The sequence below is a fragment of the Pongo pygmaeus genome, chromosome 1 (assembly GCF_028885625.2).
Source record: "Pongo pygmaeus isolate AG05252 chromosome 1, NHGRI_mPonPyg2-v2.0_pri, whole genome shotgun sequence".
In the NCBI taxonomy this organism is placed as follows: domain Eukaryota; kingdom Metazoa; phylum Chordata; class Mammalia; order Primates; family Hominidae; genus Pongo; species Pongo pygmaeus.
The window spans coordinates 67,131,854-67,148,092 of record NC_072373.2 but is presented as its reverse complement, the minus strand read 5'-3'; the positions used below and the strand labels follow the sequence as shown (position 1 = coordinate 67,148,092).

The window sequence follows — 16,239 nt, the reverse complement described above, 5'->3', positions numbered from 1 at the left end:
TCCTCTTGTATCCCCGAACAACTGGAGAAAATAAGCTGGTGAATGGGTTCCAAGACCAGATAGAGGAGAAGAATGGAAATTACATTTCTAAAATCCAGGATACATACACTAATAGTGATGCCAAAACTTCTTTGATCCAGAAACAAATCACTGCTTTGAAATTCATGATGAGAATAGCATCAGGATCACAGCTTTTCTTTTGTGAAATCTGTGAAATAAATTGTTTTTAAACAAATAACTGGAGGTGGCCACAGTGGTTTGCACCTGTAATTCCAAATATTCAGGAGGCCAAGGCAGGAGGATCTCTTGAGCCCAGGAGTTCAGGGCTGCAGTGAGCTATGATCATGCTACTGCACTCTAGCCTGGGCAACAGAGCAAGACCCTGTCTCTAAAAAATTTTAAAAATAACTGGGGGTGGGGAGGAGCCAAGATGGCCGAATAGGAACAGCTCCGGTCTACAGCTCCCAGCACGAGCGACGCAGAAGACGGGTGATTTCTGCATTTCCATCTGAGGTACCATGTTCATCTCACTAGGGAGTGTCAGACAGTGGGCGCAGGTCAGTGGGTGAGTGCACCGTGCGCCAGCCGAAGCAGGGGCGAGGCATTGCCTCACTCCGGAAGCACAAGGGGTCAGGGAGTTCCCTTTCCAGGGGTGACAGACGGCACCTGGAAAATCGGGCCACTCCCAACCGAATACTGTGCTTTTCCGACGGGCTTAGGAAACGGTGCCCCAGGAGAGTATAGCCCGCACCTGGCTCAGAGGGTCCTACGCCCACGGAGTCTCGCTGATTGCTAGCACAGCAGTCTGAGATCAAACAGCAAGTCGGCAGCGAGGCTGGGGGAGGGGCGCCCGCCATTGCCCAGGCTCGCTTAGGTAAACAAAGCAGCCTGGAAGCTTGAACTGGGTGGAGCCCACCACAGCTCAAGGAGGCCTGCCTGCCTCTGTAGGCTCCACCTCTGGGGGCAGGGCACAGACAAACAAAAAGACAGCAGTAACCTCTGCAGACTTAAATGTCCCTGTCTGACAGCTTTGAGGAGAGCAGTGGTTCTCCCAGCACGCAACTGGAGATCTGAGAACGGGCTGACTGCCTCCTCAAGTGGGTCCCTGACCCCTGACCCCCGAGCAGCCTAACTGGGAGGCACCCCCCAGCAGGGGCATACTGACACCTCACACGGCCGGCCGGGTACTCCAACAGACCTTCAGCTGAGGGTCCTGTCTGTTAGAAGGAAAACTAACAGAAAGGACATCCACACCAAAAACCCATCTGTACATCACCATCATCAAAGACCAAAAGTAGATAAAACCACAAAGATGGGGAAAAAACAGAGCAGAAAAACTGGAAACTCTAAAAAGCAGAGTACCTCTCCTCCTCCAAAGGAACGCAGTTCCTCACCAGCAACGGAACAAAGCTGGACCGAGAATGACTTTGACGAGCTGAGAGAAGAAGGCTTCAGATGATCAAATTACTCCGAGCTACGGGAGGATATTCAAACCAAAGGCAAAGAAGTTGAAAACTTTGAAAAAAATTTAGAAGAATGTATAACTAGAATAACCAATACAGAGAAGTGCTTAAAGGAGCTGATGGAGCTGAAAACCAAGGCTCGAGAATTACGTGAAGAATGCAGAAGCCTCAGGAGCCGATGCGATCAAATGGAAGAAAGGGTATCAGCCCTGGAAGATGAAATGAATGAAATGAAGTGAGAAGGGAAGTTTAGAGAAAAAAGAATAAAAAGAAATGAGCAAAGCCTCCAAGAAATGTGGGACTATGTGAAAAGACCAAATCTACGTCTGATTGGTGTACCTGAAAGTGACGGGGAGAATGGAAACAAGTTGGAAAACACTCTGCAGGATATTATCCAGGAGAACTTCCCCAATCTAGCAAGGCAGGCCAACATTCAGATTCAGGAAATACAGAGAACGCCACAAAGATACTCCTTGAGAAGAGCAACTCCAAGACACATAATTGTCAGATTCACCAAAGTTGAAATGAAGGAAAAAATGTTAAGGGCAGCCAGAGAGAAAGGTCGGGTTACCATCAAAGGGAAGCCCATCAGACTAACAGTGGATCTCTCGGCAGAAACCCTACAAGCCAGAAGAGAGTGGGGGCCAATATTCAACATTCTTAAAGAAAAGAATTTTCAACCCAGAATTTCATATCCAGCCAAACTAAGCTTCATAAGTGAAGGAGAAATAAAATACTTTACAGACAAGCAAATGCTGAGAGATTTTGTCACCACCAGGCCTGCCCTAAAAGAGCTCCTGAAGGAAGCGCTAAACATGGAAAAGCACAACCGGTACCAGCCACTGCAAAATCATACCGAAATGTAAAGACCATCGAGACTAGGAAGAGACTGCATCAACTAACGAGCAAAATAACCAGCTAACATCATAATGACAGGATCAGATTCACACATAACAATATTAACTTTAAATGTAAGTGGACTAAATGCTCCAATTAAAAGACACAGACTGGCAAATTGGATAAAGACTCAAGACCCATCAGTGTGCTGTATTCAGGAAACCCATCTCACGTGCAGAGACACACATAGGCTCAAAATAAAAGGATGGAGGAAGATCTACCAAGCAAATGGAAAACAAAAAAAGGCAGGGGTTGCAATCCTAGTCTCTGATAAAACAGACTTTAAACCAACAAAGATCAAAAGAGACAAAGAAGGCCAGTACATAATGGTAAAGGGATTAATTCAACAAGAAGAGCTAACTATCCTAAATATATATGCACCCAATACAGGAGCACCCAGATTCATAAAGCAAGTCCTGAGTGACCTACAAAGAGACTTAGACTCCCACACATTAATAATGGGAGACTTTAACACCCCACTGTCAACATTAGACAGATCAACGAAACAGAAAATCAACAAGGATACTCAGGAATTGAACTCAGCTCTGCACCAAGCAGACCTAATAGACATCTACAGAACTCTCCACCCCAAATCAACAGAATATACATTTTTTTCAGCACCACACCACACCTATTCCAAAATTGACCATATACTTGGAAGTAAAGCTCTCCTTAATAAATGTAAAAGAACAGAAATTATAACAAACTATCTCTCAGATCACAGTGCAATCAAGCTAGAACTCAGGATTAAGAATCTCACTCAAAACCGCTCAACTACGTGGAAACTGAACAACCTGCTCCTGAATGACTACTGGGTACATAACGAAATGAAGGCAGAAATAAAGATGTTCTTTGAAACCAACGAGAACCAAGACACAACATACCAGAATCTCTGGGATGCTTTCAAAGCAGTGTGTAGAGGGAAATTTATAGCACTAAATGCCCACAAGAGAAAGCAGGAAAGATCCAAAATTGACACCCTAACATCACAATTAAAAGAACTAGAAAAGCAAGAGCAAACATTCAAAAGCTAGCAGAAGGCAAGAAATAACTAAAATCAGAGCAGAACTGAAGGAAATAGAGACACAAAAAACCCTTCAAAAAATAAATGAATCCAGGAGCTGGTTTTTTGAAAGGATCAACGAAATTGATAGACCGCTAGCAAGATTAATAAAGAAAAAAAGAGAGAAGAATCAAATAGATGCAATAAAAAATGATAAAGGTGATATCACCACCGATCCCACAGAAATACAAACTACCATCAGAGAATATTACAAACACCTCTACACAAATAAACTAGAAAATCTAGAAGAAATGGATAAATTCCTCAACACATACACCCTCCCAAGACTAAACCAGGAAGAAGTTGAATCTCTGAATAGACCAATAACAGGAGCTGAAATTGTGGCAATAATCAATAGCTTACCAACCAAAAAAAGTCCAGGAGCAGATGGGTTCACAGCCGAATTCTACCAGAGGTACAAGGAGGAGCTGGTACCATTCCTTCTGAAACTATTCCAATCAATAGAAAAAGAGGGAATCCTCCCTAACTCATTTTATAAGGCCAGCATCATCCTGATACCAAAGCCGGGCAGAGACACAACAAAAAAAGAGAATTTTAGACCAATATCCTTGATGAACATTGATGCAAAAATCCTCAATAAAATACTGGCAAACCAAATCCAGCAGCACATCAAAAAGCTTATCCACCATGATCAAGTGGGCTTCATCCCTGGGATGCAAGGCTGGTTCAATATACGCAAATCAATAAATGTAATCCAGCATATAAACAGAACCAAAGACAAAAACCACATGATTATCTCAATAGATGCAGAAAAGACCTTTGACAAAATTCAACAACGCTTCATGCTAAAAACTCTCAATAAATTAGGTATTGATGGGTCGTATCTCAAAATAATAAGAGCTATTTATGACAAACCCACAGCCAATATCATACTGAATGGGCAAAAACTGGAAGCATTCCCTTTGAAAACTGGCACGAGACAGGGATGCCCTCTCTCACCACTTCTATTCAACATAGTGTTGGAAGTTCTGGCCAGGGCACTTAGGCAAGAGAAGGAAATCAAGGGTATTCAATTAGGAAAAGAGGAAGTCAAATTGTCCCTGTTTGCAGATGACATGATAGTATATCTAGAAAACCCCATGGTCTCAGCCCAAAATCTCCTTAAGCTGATAAGCAACTTCAGCAAAGTCTCAGGATACAAAATCAATGTACAAAAATCACAAGCATTCTTATACATCAATAACAGACAGAGAGCCAAATCATGAGTGAACTCCCATTCACAATTGCTTCAAAGAGAATAAAATACCTAGGAATCCAACTTACAAGGGATGTGAAGGACCTCTTCAAGGAGAACTATAAACCACTGCTCAAGGAAATAAAAGAGGATACAAACAAATGGAAGAACATTCCATGCTCATGGGTAGGAAGAATCAATATCATCAAAACGGCCATCCTTCCCAAGGTAATTTACAGATTCAATGCCATCCCCATCAAGTTACCAATGACTTTCTTCACAGAATTGGAAAAAACTACTTTAAAGTTCATATGGAACCAAAAAAGAGCCCGCATCGCCAAGTCAATCCTAAGCCAAAAGAACAAAGCTGGAGGCATCACGCTACCTGACTTCAAACTATACTACAAGGCTACAGTCACCAAAACAGCATGGTACTGCTACCAAAACAGAGATATAGATCAATGGAACAGAACAGAGCCGTCAGAAATAATGCCACATATCTACAACTATCTGATCTTTGACAAACCTGACAAAAACAAGAAATGGGGAAAGGATTCCCTATTTAATAAATGGTGCTGGGAAAACTGGCTAGCCATATGTAGAAAGCTGAAACTGGATCCCTTCCTTACACCTTATACAAAAATCAATTCAAGATGGATTAAAGACTTAAATGTTAGACCTAAAACCATAAAAACCCTAGAAGAAAACCTAGGCAATACCATTTAGGACATAGGCATGGGCAAGGACTTCATGTCTAAAACACCAAAAGCAATGGCAACAAAAGCCAAAATTGACAAATGGGATCTAATTAAACTAAAGAGCTTCTGCACAGCAAAGGAAACTCCATCAGAGTGAACAGGCAGCCTACAAAATGGGAGAAAATTTTCACAACCTACTCATCTGACAAAGGGCTAATATCCAGAATCTACAATGAACTCCAACAAATTTACAAGAAAAAAACAAACAACCCCATCAAAAAGTGGGCAAAGGACATGAACAGACACTTCTCAAAAGAAGACATTTATGCAGCCAAAAAACACAAGAAAAAATGCTCACCATCACTGGCCATCAGAGAAATGCAAATCAAAACCACAATGAGATACCATCTCACACCAGTTAGAATGGCAATCATTAAAAAGTCAGGAAACAACAGGTGCTGGAGAGGATGTGGAGAAATAGGAACACTTTTACACTGTTGGTGGGACTGTAAACTAGTTCAACCCTTGTGGAAGTCAGCGTGGCCATTCCTCAGGGATCTAGAACTAGAAATTCCATTTGACCCAGCCATCCCATTACTGGGTATATACCCAAAGGACTATAAATCATGCTGCTATAAAGACACATGCACACGTATGTTTATTGCGGCATTATTCACAATAGCAAAGACTTGGAACCAACCCAAATGTCCAACAATGATAGACTGGATTAAGAAAATGTGGCACATATACACCATGGAATACTATGCAGCCATAAAAAATGATGAGTTCACGTACTTTGTAGGGACATGGATGAAATTGGAAATCATCATTCTCAGTAAACTATCGCAAGAACAAAAAACCAAACACCGCATATTCTCACTCATAGGTGGGAATTGAACAATGAGAACACATGGACACAGGAAAGGGAACATCACACTTTGGGGACTGTTGTGGGGTGGGGGGAGGGGGGAGGGATAGCATTGGGAGATATACCTAATGCTAGATGACGAGTTGGTGGGTGCAGCGCACCAGCATGGCACATGTATACATATGTAACTTACCTGCACGTTGCGCACATGTACCATAGAGCCTAAAATATAATAATAATAATAATAATAATAATAATAAAAAGAAAAAAAAATTAAAAAAAAATAAAAAAATAACTGGGACTAAGTAAGATTTATGTAGAGAGATTACGTAGAGAACAAACTATTTCCAGTTGTGACATTTTATTGGCAACCATTTGATATGCTAATTATACTTCAGTAGTGTGATTAATGTAATTTTCTTCAATGATCTCTACCTCATTAGTATATACGTAGCAAGATGATTTATGATAGTTGTATTAGGACTTGAAGATTGTCAAAGTCTTTGCACCAGAAAGGACATGAGAGAGCCTGTGATCAAACCCTACACTGGACACAAAAATGGTGAGCTCTGAGGTTGCATGGCTTCTTATTCTTAGGATGTGATAGCAGAAGAGTAAGAAGAGCCTGGGTTTACAACTCCTGTTCCAATGTTTTTCCTATTTTGTCAAGGAGAAGCTAAGTTAGGTAACCAGAAAATCAAGGTGGAGCCTGTGTCTGCAACTATTATAAGAAATCAGCAAGAAATTTCCATTAAGGGGTAGAAAAAAGAAGTGTCCCCCTAACAGGGTGAAGGTTTAGCATTCACAAAGGAATCCTTTAATACAGGAGAAGTATTATAAAACCTCATGTAGCCGGGCGCGGTGGCTCATGCCTATAATCTCAGCACTTTGGGAGGCTGAGGTGGGTAGATCGCGAAGTCAGGAGTTTGAGACCAGCCTGACCAACATGGTGAAACCCTGTCTCTACTAAAAATGCAAAAATTAGCCGGGCATGGTGGCGGGCGCTTGTAATCCCAGCTACACAGGAGGCTGAGGCAGGAGAATCGCTTGAACCCGGGAGGTGGAGGTTGCAGTGAGCCAAGATCGTGCCACTGCACTCCAGCTTGGGCAACAGAGTGAGACTCCGTATCCTGCCCCCCTGAAAAAAAAACCCTCATGAACACCAGTCCATAGCCTAAAAGATTTTGAAAATCAAGTATCCAGAAATATTGGTCTAGTTAGTTTGATGTAGAAATACTGCAGGGATTCACACACACAAAGAAATGGAATATATCAAATTTACCTTCTGGGCTTTTAAAAACTACATCCTCAATGGAATTCCCTCACATGCATGGGGAGGTTTGAAGAGGGGCTGCCAAAACTCATGAGGCAAAGGGGACGAGTATTATGGGATTCAAAGAAGCCCTATTGGCAATTCTAATACTACCTCCAATCCACAAACTCAAGCTGCCTGTGGGATCAAGAAGCTGACACCATCTCTGGCATATAAGAGGCATGAAATGCATGTTTTCTCAATGAATTTAATATTATGTTAGAGCAAAAATAATTAGAATAGTTATTTTTTATTGAGTGCCTCTATGGAGAAGTCATCATGCTTAGCATTTCAGAACCATGATCACACTGAACTCTCACAACTGTACAAGGTAAGCCTCATCATTCCCCTTCTACAGATGAGGAAAGTGAGGTTCACAGGGGTTAAGTAATCTGAATACAGTCACATCTCTGGTAAGTGACAGAATGGGTTAGAGGCCTGTCCAGTTGCTTTCATTCATACCTTTCTCAACAGGCTTTTAATAGTTGCCTAATATATTCCAGGCATTCCTTCAATAAAGACCAAATGCACCCACATTTCTGGGTCCAAGTACAAACTACACCAATGTGAAGATGATGGCAAGGAAGCAAAGACGTTCATTTTCCACCCATCTCTACTTCGCACATCTTTTTCTAGCTCTTATCCTCAATATATCCAGAAAGCACACCTGCCATGTTTGTTTATTTACTGTGGAACCCTCCTCCCTACATATGTGGAAACTGGGATTCACAATGTACTGCTAGGGATGCGCTGTCTGAGCACTTTGGAAAGCTTCCATATGAGATACAGTCTTTAGTATGTTTCTTGGAAAGCACAGGCCACCTGCCCCACCAGAATGCTCCAGATTCCTGGTTTTACTTATGTGCCTTTGAGAACAGGGCTTCTCAAGCTGAGATGTGCATAAACCTTCCTGGAGGGTTTGTGAGAAAAAGATCCCCAGGCCCCAGCCCCAGGGATCCTGATTCAGTAGGTCTGAGAGGACCCTCAGATTTTTATTTCTCACAAGCTCCCAGCAGATATTGGTGCTGCCTCCCTTGGACACCACTTGGAGTGACACTGTCTAGAACCTTTTGGCTTGGAGAGGGATGTGGGGAGGGCTGTGCAGTGAATGGAAGCCTGACTGTTCAACTGTATGTTCTAGAGCTACAGGCCATTTAGATGAATAGTTTAAGAAATTTCATGAATTGATAATTTTAATGTTTGTTTATTTGATTGTCTGGGGTCTTCTGCTTGGTTGCTGTGTGACCAGCTCCAGTCATTATATTTTTATATCTCAACCATTATCTCAAAAGGGGCTAATTTTTAAAAACTAAAAGTTTCTCTGTGGGCATCCTGTTCTCAGAGATAGATAACAGCTCTGCAAATGCAGAAGAGCTTTTAACTGTACTATCCATTAACCCAGCAGTCCCTGGGCCTGGTGGGATAGATCAGGGAGACCCTCCATGCTCCGTGCAAACAGTGAAACAAGGCTAAACACCAAATAAATGCCTGGGGTGAGGTGCTCATTCACCCAGGTGTGTGGTCACACATAAGAAGTGAGAGGAAAGGTGAGGGAACCCTGCCTTCACCTTCACCTTAAAACTGTAATAAATCTAACTTTTTATGTCCAAAAAGTATCAAAGGACAGATGGAGGCAAGAAGGAAGGGAGAAATAAGGGAAGGAAGGGAGGGAGGAAGGGAGGAAGGAAAGAAAGAGAGAGAATGAAGGAGAGGAAGGGAGCACCAACTCAGAGTTCAGGACTTAATGTCCCACTAAAAGCTAAACAAATAAAAAACGTTTGCATGAACCTCGTGAGGAATAAAGAAGAATACACATGATTTTGTGCCTGTTTCCCAGCGACCTGTCAGAAAAGATCTTCCACAAATGAGGAACCTTTGCTCTCTTGGGTATGAGCTGCAGAGCAGAAAGTCTCCTGAGTGTACACACATTCACACACACACACACACACACACACACACACACTCTTGGGGCCAGACTAAATGCACAACTCAGACATGGATCCTAATTGTTACTGGTGAACAGGAAAAAGATGCCAAATTAATGCACATTAGAAATCCTTCCCTATTTAATGAAGCCGTCAGCAATTTCAATTCCATTGTTCGTTTGTTAGTGTTTGTTTGTTTGTTTGTTTTTAAGAGTGCTTAGCTAGTGGTTACTTCCCGGACCCCCATGGGTGCTTCTTCCACTTTATATGGCATTTGTAAACAAATATAATTGGAAATAAAATGGCTCCAAACATTTGCCCTCCAGATTTTTTAAATTCTAAGGTTTAAAAAATAGCAAAGTTGCTTTCTTTTGCTTGAGATTTCAGCCTATGAGGTGCTCAGCCAAGGAGAGGAGAAGCTTTTTAACACAGGCACCATAGCCCCTCTTCTGGTGCTGGAGCCATTTCAGCTCTGAAGCAGTATTTTATATAACCCTGCAGGCAGTGCTGAGTCAAACTACCTGCCAAAGGTGATTGGTTATTGCCCAGCCTCTCTGTTTGCTACAGAGAGCATCCTGGATCCAGCTTCTGACACCTCCTCCTACTCCAGATCCTTCATTGTATAGATGAAGAAACAGAATCTCTAAGAGATTGAGAGATCCCATCCCGATCATCCAGATATCCAGTAATAGAGCTGGGTCAAAATTGAGAACACAGATCTGACTACCAGACAATGCTCTTCGCTTAATTGTCCAAAAGCATGTTCCCCAATTAAGTGGAAACCATGCTGTAAACCAAAAGCAGCCTCTGTCCCCAGATCAGTTAGGTCTTCTAATATTGACAAGACGGAATTGAAGAGGAGCACTGATGTCAGGATTCTATTTGGAATCTTGAGGCCACCCAGCGTGTAGTCAGCACACTGCATTGTTTCCTGTGTTATTGGTATGCATGCCTGTTCGCTCAGAGGCTGCATTCTCCACCAGAGATGGACTGTGCCTTGTTCATCTTTGTGCTTCCCCTCCTCCAGCTGCTTACCATAGATTTTGCACATCATGAGCACTCGGTACATCTTTTTAAACATAAATGAGTGCCCAAAACACCCAACAGAACAGGAATGGCAAAGATGTCCTATAGATTGAGAATTGGTGGGGGGAATAATCATCTGTATTTTCTGAAATAGAAATCTTAAGGGGGACAGCTGCCTACATGTAGAGCATTACCAGGGAGTGGGTTCTGGACTCATGTACATTTTTTTTGGAGCCCAGTCATTCAGGGATTCTTCACTCTTCACTTCTTAGGACATGTTATTGTCTTAATTGCAAGCTCCACAAACCTCTGATCAACACTGCCCCTCCTAAGAGACCAGCACACATGCAATCCCTTTGGGAAAGCTTAATCAGCCCTAATTGAGTCACAATGCCAACTCAAATTAATTAGACTTTCAGAAAGTTGTCAACATCCTTCAAGATAACCTGGGCTGACTGCTCCATAGCCTTCACAGGGAAGTACATGTTCAAATTCTGAAAGCTTGAAATTCTACCAGTGACTCCTGAATAAAGACCCCTTCTTTTCAAAGACATTCACTCCACTGGCCTTTTACTTCTATACTAAACAGAAATATAAACAGAACATCAGACTCCAAAAAGGATCACAAAACTTCAAAGTTCAAAAAGCCTATTTCTGCAGTAGTTTTACAAAGAAGCAATCTGGTGTCAGTTTGTTGTTTTGTTTTTTAAGAAACAGGGTCTCACTCTGTCACCCAGGCTGGAGTACAGTGGTGTGATCACAGATCACCGCAGCCTCAACCTCCTGGGCTTTAGCAAAATCCTCCTGCCTCAGCCTCCTGAGTAGCTAGGACTGCAGGCATTCACCATCGCACTCCACTAATTTTTTATTTTAGTACAGACAGGGTCTCACTATGTTTCCCAAGCTGGCCCTGAACTCCTAAGCTCAAGTGATCCTGCCACTTCAGCCTCCTAGGTAGCTGGGACTACAGGAACATGCCACCACATCCAGATAATTTGTTAGGATTATTATTTTTTTAGAGATGGGGTCTTGCCATGTTGCCCAGGCTGGCCTTGAACCCTTGGCCTCAAGAGATCCTCCTGCCTCAGCCTCTAAAATGCTGGAATTATAGGTCTGAGCCACTGCACCTGTCAGCTTGTAACTCCTTATCAGAGTCTCCATCTCAGAAAAGTGTCATTGCATTCCTGAAAACCAAAAGCATCCCTGACAGAAGCAGAACCAAGTGTCTTCAGATTTAAAAGTCATCAAATCAGACAAATAAAATTTACATTTCTAGGTCTTGCTACTGCAGCAATCTAAATATATCCTAAGCTTCCTATCACTAATTTCACCACCATAAACTCTGACCATAATGCCTTAATATTAATAATTGGCAGCAAAATTTGTAATCTTATTCTCAAGGTCTATTTATTTTGCATTTGATAAATAAAAGTACCATTTTAAAAAAAACCCCACCATATTCTTACAAAATACCTTTAAGTAGAGAACCCAAAATTAATGAAAGGTGTCCTCTTATTAAATTTCTCATATTGAGTGACAGGTAGCAAGCATCTCCATCCCCATTTTAGAATGAGGAAACAGCCTCAGGGACTTGAACTAAGTGAGTCAGTTGTGAGGCTAAAATAGAAACCAAACTTCAAGATGACCTTGAATGAAATCCAGCCAGAAGAGAAGGCGTAAATTGGTAGTGACACTTGTTTAGCCTAATGTGACTCCAGAAAAAAAGTCAGAATAGCCTCATTAAAAAAAATAGCATTACTGCAAATCCTAAATATTATTATACATTTGTCATTACCTTGGCAAATTCATCACATAAGCTTGCTGTTTGGGGTGTAGCCATATGTTACATACGCTATATCTATGCTGTCTTATTTTCCTTCCTAAGTGCAATCCACAGAATACTAAAGTGACTGTCTCACAAAACTGCTTGCTACAATATGTACTTATTCTTAGATTTTGCATTTCATTTTAAAATCTAGTCAAACGTATTTATTAATTAGTTTATCCAGATCAGCAGCATAGCTGGAGGGAACTGCTCATCAAATTGAAAGCAAAATCACTTCTAAAGACATCTGAGGACTGAGAGTTTCTGTCAAGACCACCCAACCACTTAGTAACAACGCTGAGTCAAAATCAAGAACGCAGGTCTGACTCCCACCCAGTGCCTTTCATTTAATTGTACCAAACCATTTTCTCCAATTAAGTGGAAACACTACTCCAAACTAAAAGCAGCCCTCTGTTCCCAGATCAGTTAGGGCTTCTAATATCACTGCGACATATTTAAGAGGAGCAGGAAATGTCTATTTGAAGCCTTCTTTCTCTTCACAAAACTCCTCCCTCTTCCTCACCCTTGCTCTGCCATGCCCAGGTATTAAATGCCACTAGTTTCAAAGCCCATTAATTTGAACTTGCACATAATGAGAAAAAGCAAGAGATGAAAACTTTGGCTGACATCAAATTGCCCTCTCCACACCACTATATGCACAACTATTTCTGCCTTTGTGGGAAACAAAAGGCATTACAGATGAGGAAGAGAAAAATGGAAAAGGAAGGAGAGCAGAAGTTGTATTCCAGTAAAATGTATACTCAGTAAGAAATTGAGGGGTAAAATGCAGCTGGGATAGCAAACCCTCAAAACAAAAAGCAACAATAAAACTCAAAAACTGTCAACTCAAGTGAATAATAAAATGCACAAAATATTCATTTGACTGATGCATAGCCCAAGACTCTCCCATAATTTGCGGGGAGGCCATTCAATTCTACAAACAAGATCTGGCTGGAACCTAGCTTCTTTCATTCCCAAGTGAGCCAATCATTCCAAACCCCTAAGCTAAACTCTCTCTTGCTAAAACTGCTGAGAATAGAAAGGCTTCTTGGGATCATACTTTGAACCCAGAAAACAGAAAAGAAGGCCCTCATCTCACTGCAATTAAATCATTCATTTTCTTTTCTATATGCTGCTCTAGGCAGGAGGCTCTGGGAGAGCAGGGCCCACAGAAGTCTGGAACACCTAGTACATACCTGGATCATCACAGGCCTTTGGTACATCTCTCACTAAATGGATGATTTGCCATGTCACGATACGACCTGAATTCTACTTACACTTATGAGAGAGCAGCACATCAAAGGAATCTGCCCACCTCGTAGCTTCTTCTGTGGATAATCTCCTAGAAAAAAAGAAACATTTGTCTTGAATGTTTCTGAAATAACCTCCTTGCCCTCAACAACCACTAAGATTTGCTCAAGAAAACAAATTGGAAAAATGTGGGGAGGGGTGCGGGTAGCAAATGAAGACTGCATCTGGATTCCTGCAATTCTGTCACTAAATTTGTACATTCTTAAGTAACTGATGAAAAAAAACCTCAAGACTGGAATTCAGTGAATTTTGTCTGTTGGCTTTTAGTCTAAAGAACAAAGCTAAGTAAGTACATGATTTAAAGGTATCGAGGTAACAATGGAAAGAAACTGGTCTTAGAGTCAGAAAAGTTAGACTCAGCTCCTGACTCCATTCTTACTGTCACCTAAATGTCTGCACTTCTGAAATGGGGATAATGATGCCCACTACATAGTTGTGTGAGGGTTACACAAGGTAACATCTGTGACATTTAATACAGCACCAGCACAGAAGAGGTGCTGAATTCAGGTTACTTGAATCTAAGCATATTTTTAGAGTAAATTTGAACATTTATTTCCAAATTGAGAGCTCAGATTGACAACTAAGTAGAACCAAGAAGTATCCTTTGCCACCCACGGTTTTATGAGTGATGGATGATATGGCTTTCTTAGGAAAAAAAAAAAAAAAAGAGGATTCCCATTCTGAGATCACTAAGCTATACATTTTGAAAAGGAAAATAAACATTCCTTTCACTCACGTCCAGGGATATAAAAGGAGCTGCCAAGAGACAGGATTTTTCCAGTGGCTCATCTGGTCAGCAACTCACTAAAGAAGTGAGCTATATGACTTGCTATATTACCCAGGGAATGGCACGTGGCCATACTACTCACTTGAGAGCGCGGTTGGGTTTGTCTGGAAGAATAGCTGTGAAATCACTACACGAGTCTGACTTGTGAGACAGGCATCCCAGTCGAGTCCTCATCCCTTTGTTCCTGCAACAAGCACAGGGGCAGAAGGACGGGGAAACTCTCATGATCACAGCTGTCAGCTCTTTACAGGGCCCCTGGAGCTGCTGCTACGGGAGCCAGCACTGCCCCCACCCTTCCCCAGGTGGTCTCTGAAGACTTCATGAACAGGAAGAGACCACCTAGAGAATCATAGGTACCCCACCCGACCCCCTAGAGGCTTAATGCTTTTCAAAGCTGACACAGCAAGTTGATGGTAAGTCAATAAAGGTCATTAGCTTGGAAGAATTTCTAAATTAGGATTCTCTGTAGGGAAAGAAAATACAGTGATAACAAAATAACAATCCACATTTTGCTTTTCCACAAGGAGGGCAAAGTAACAGCAGCAGCAGCAGCTCCTGACTGCAAAGACCCAGAAGGGGTACCCACACCAGGAGCAGAGGGATGTTTGCAGGGTGCAGGGTGCATATCAGAGTCTTAAGCACAAAGTAGGGGGCCTCAAGGCAGGCCAGTTCCAACTCAAGTTCTCCCCACTCATCCCACAAATCTAGCTATAGTCAACCCATAGGATTGATGCCTGCAGGGGGAGAAGAGTAATTGGTACAATCAGCAATTAAGAACCAATGTCCCCTTTGTCAGTTCTTATGCTTGCCTAACTAAGCTCATGTATTCCTATTTACATTTTGGCTTATCTCAATAAGCATAATTAAATTTTTAACATGTATGTTTACATTTCTCATATGTTTTATTTTCCAAAGGACCCACATAATGACATCAGGCACTTAAATAGTTATCTCTTATAACAGATCCAGTGAGAAGTTACTCTAATGTCTCTTTCTGACTCCCAACATTAGTCTCCGTTTACCACTTTACCTTTTTTTAATATGTTTAATATTTTTTTTTAGAGACACGGTCTTGCTATATTACCCAGGCTGGTCTCAAGCTCCTGGCCTCAAGTGATCTTCCTGCCTCAGCCTCCTGAGTAGCTGGGATTACAGGCCCAAGCCACCATGCCCAGCTAGCCTCTGCTAACCTTTAATCAGAGGTTGACAAACTATAGCCCTGAAAAGGTGCCTGTCTGTGTAAATAAAACTTTATTGGAACACAACCACACCATTTGTTTACAAATTGTCTAAAGCTGCTTTCAACTACAAGGGCAGAGTTGGGTAGTTGCAACTCTGGACCATATGGCCCACAAACCCAAAAATATTTACTCTCTAGCCCTTGACAGAATAAGTTTGCTGACCCCTGACCTTTAACTATGACAACTCCTTGTGTTGAAGGCAAAGGTAAGTGGGATGCGTTTAGTATCATCAAATCAGGACTTAAGAGTGACTTAGAAAAAGGAAGTGCCGCTTGCACGTTTGCAACAATTTGCCACAGAAATAGTCCTAGAAGATGCCATTCTGCATGTTGAAAGAAGTCCTTCTGGCTTGGCTTTCTTTCCTCTTTTTCCTAGGGGTGGGAAGAGACCTTAGAGGTCATCCAATTCAATCTCTTTTACTTCAAATGGATTTTCATCTCTGGTAATTGTCTTTGTTCACAGAAACCTTATTCAAGAAATTTCTGCTGGGATGGTATTATATTTGGCAGGGATGGACAGCATTTGTATTCCACAGCACATCTCTGAAGAGCCTCCTAGGGCTGGAACATCCAAGTTCCCAGAAATATCCTGTCTCCTGCAAAAAATTGGGCCTGCACGTCCCCTGCTC

The 16,239-nt window shown here is 41.9% G+C and overlaps 1 protein-coding gene across 8 annotated transcripts in view; it reads right to left on the bottom strand.

Annotated features, from left to right (window-relative positions):
• The window catches only part of RGS8 (regulator of G protein signaling 8), a 120,383-nt gene that overhangs the window by 16,635 nt on the left and 87,509 nt on the right, over window positions 1–16,239 (bottom strand). For all 8 annotated transcript variants that reach the window (XM_063648145.1, XM_054497419.2, XM_054497429.2 and 5 more), the window contains 2 exons: window positions 14,453–14,554; window positions 13,550–13,614 (listed from right to left, as the gene is read on the bottom strand). In XM_063648145.1, coding sequence (XP_063504215.1) covers window positions 13,550–13,614; window positions 14,453–14,554 — 167 coding nt within the window. The remainder of the gene's footprint in view (window positions 1–13,549; window positions 13,615–14,452; window positions 14,555–16,239) is intronic.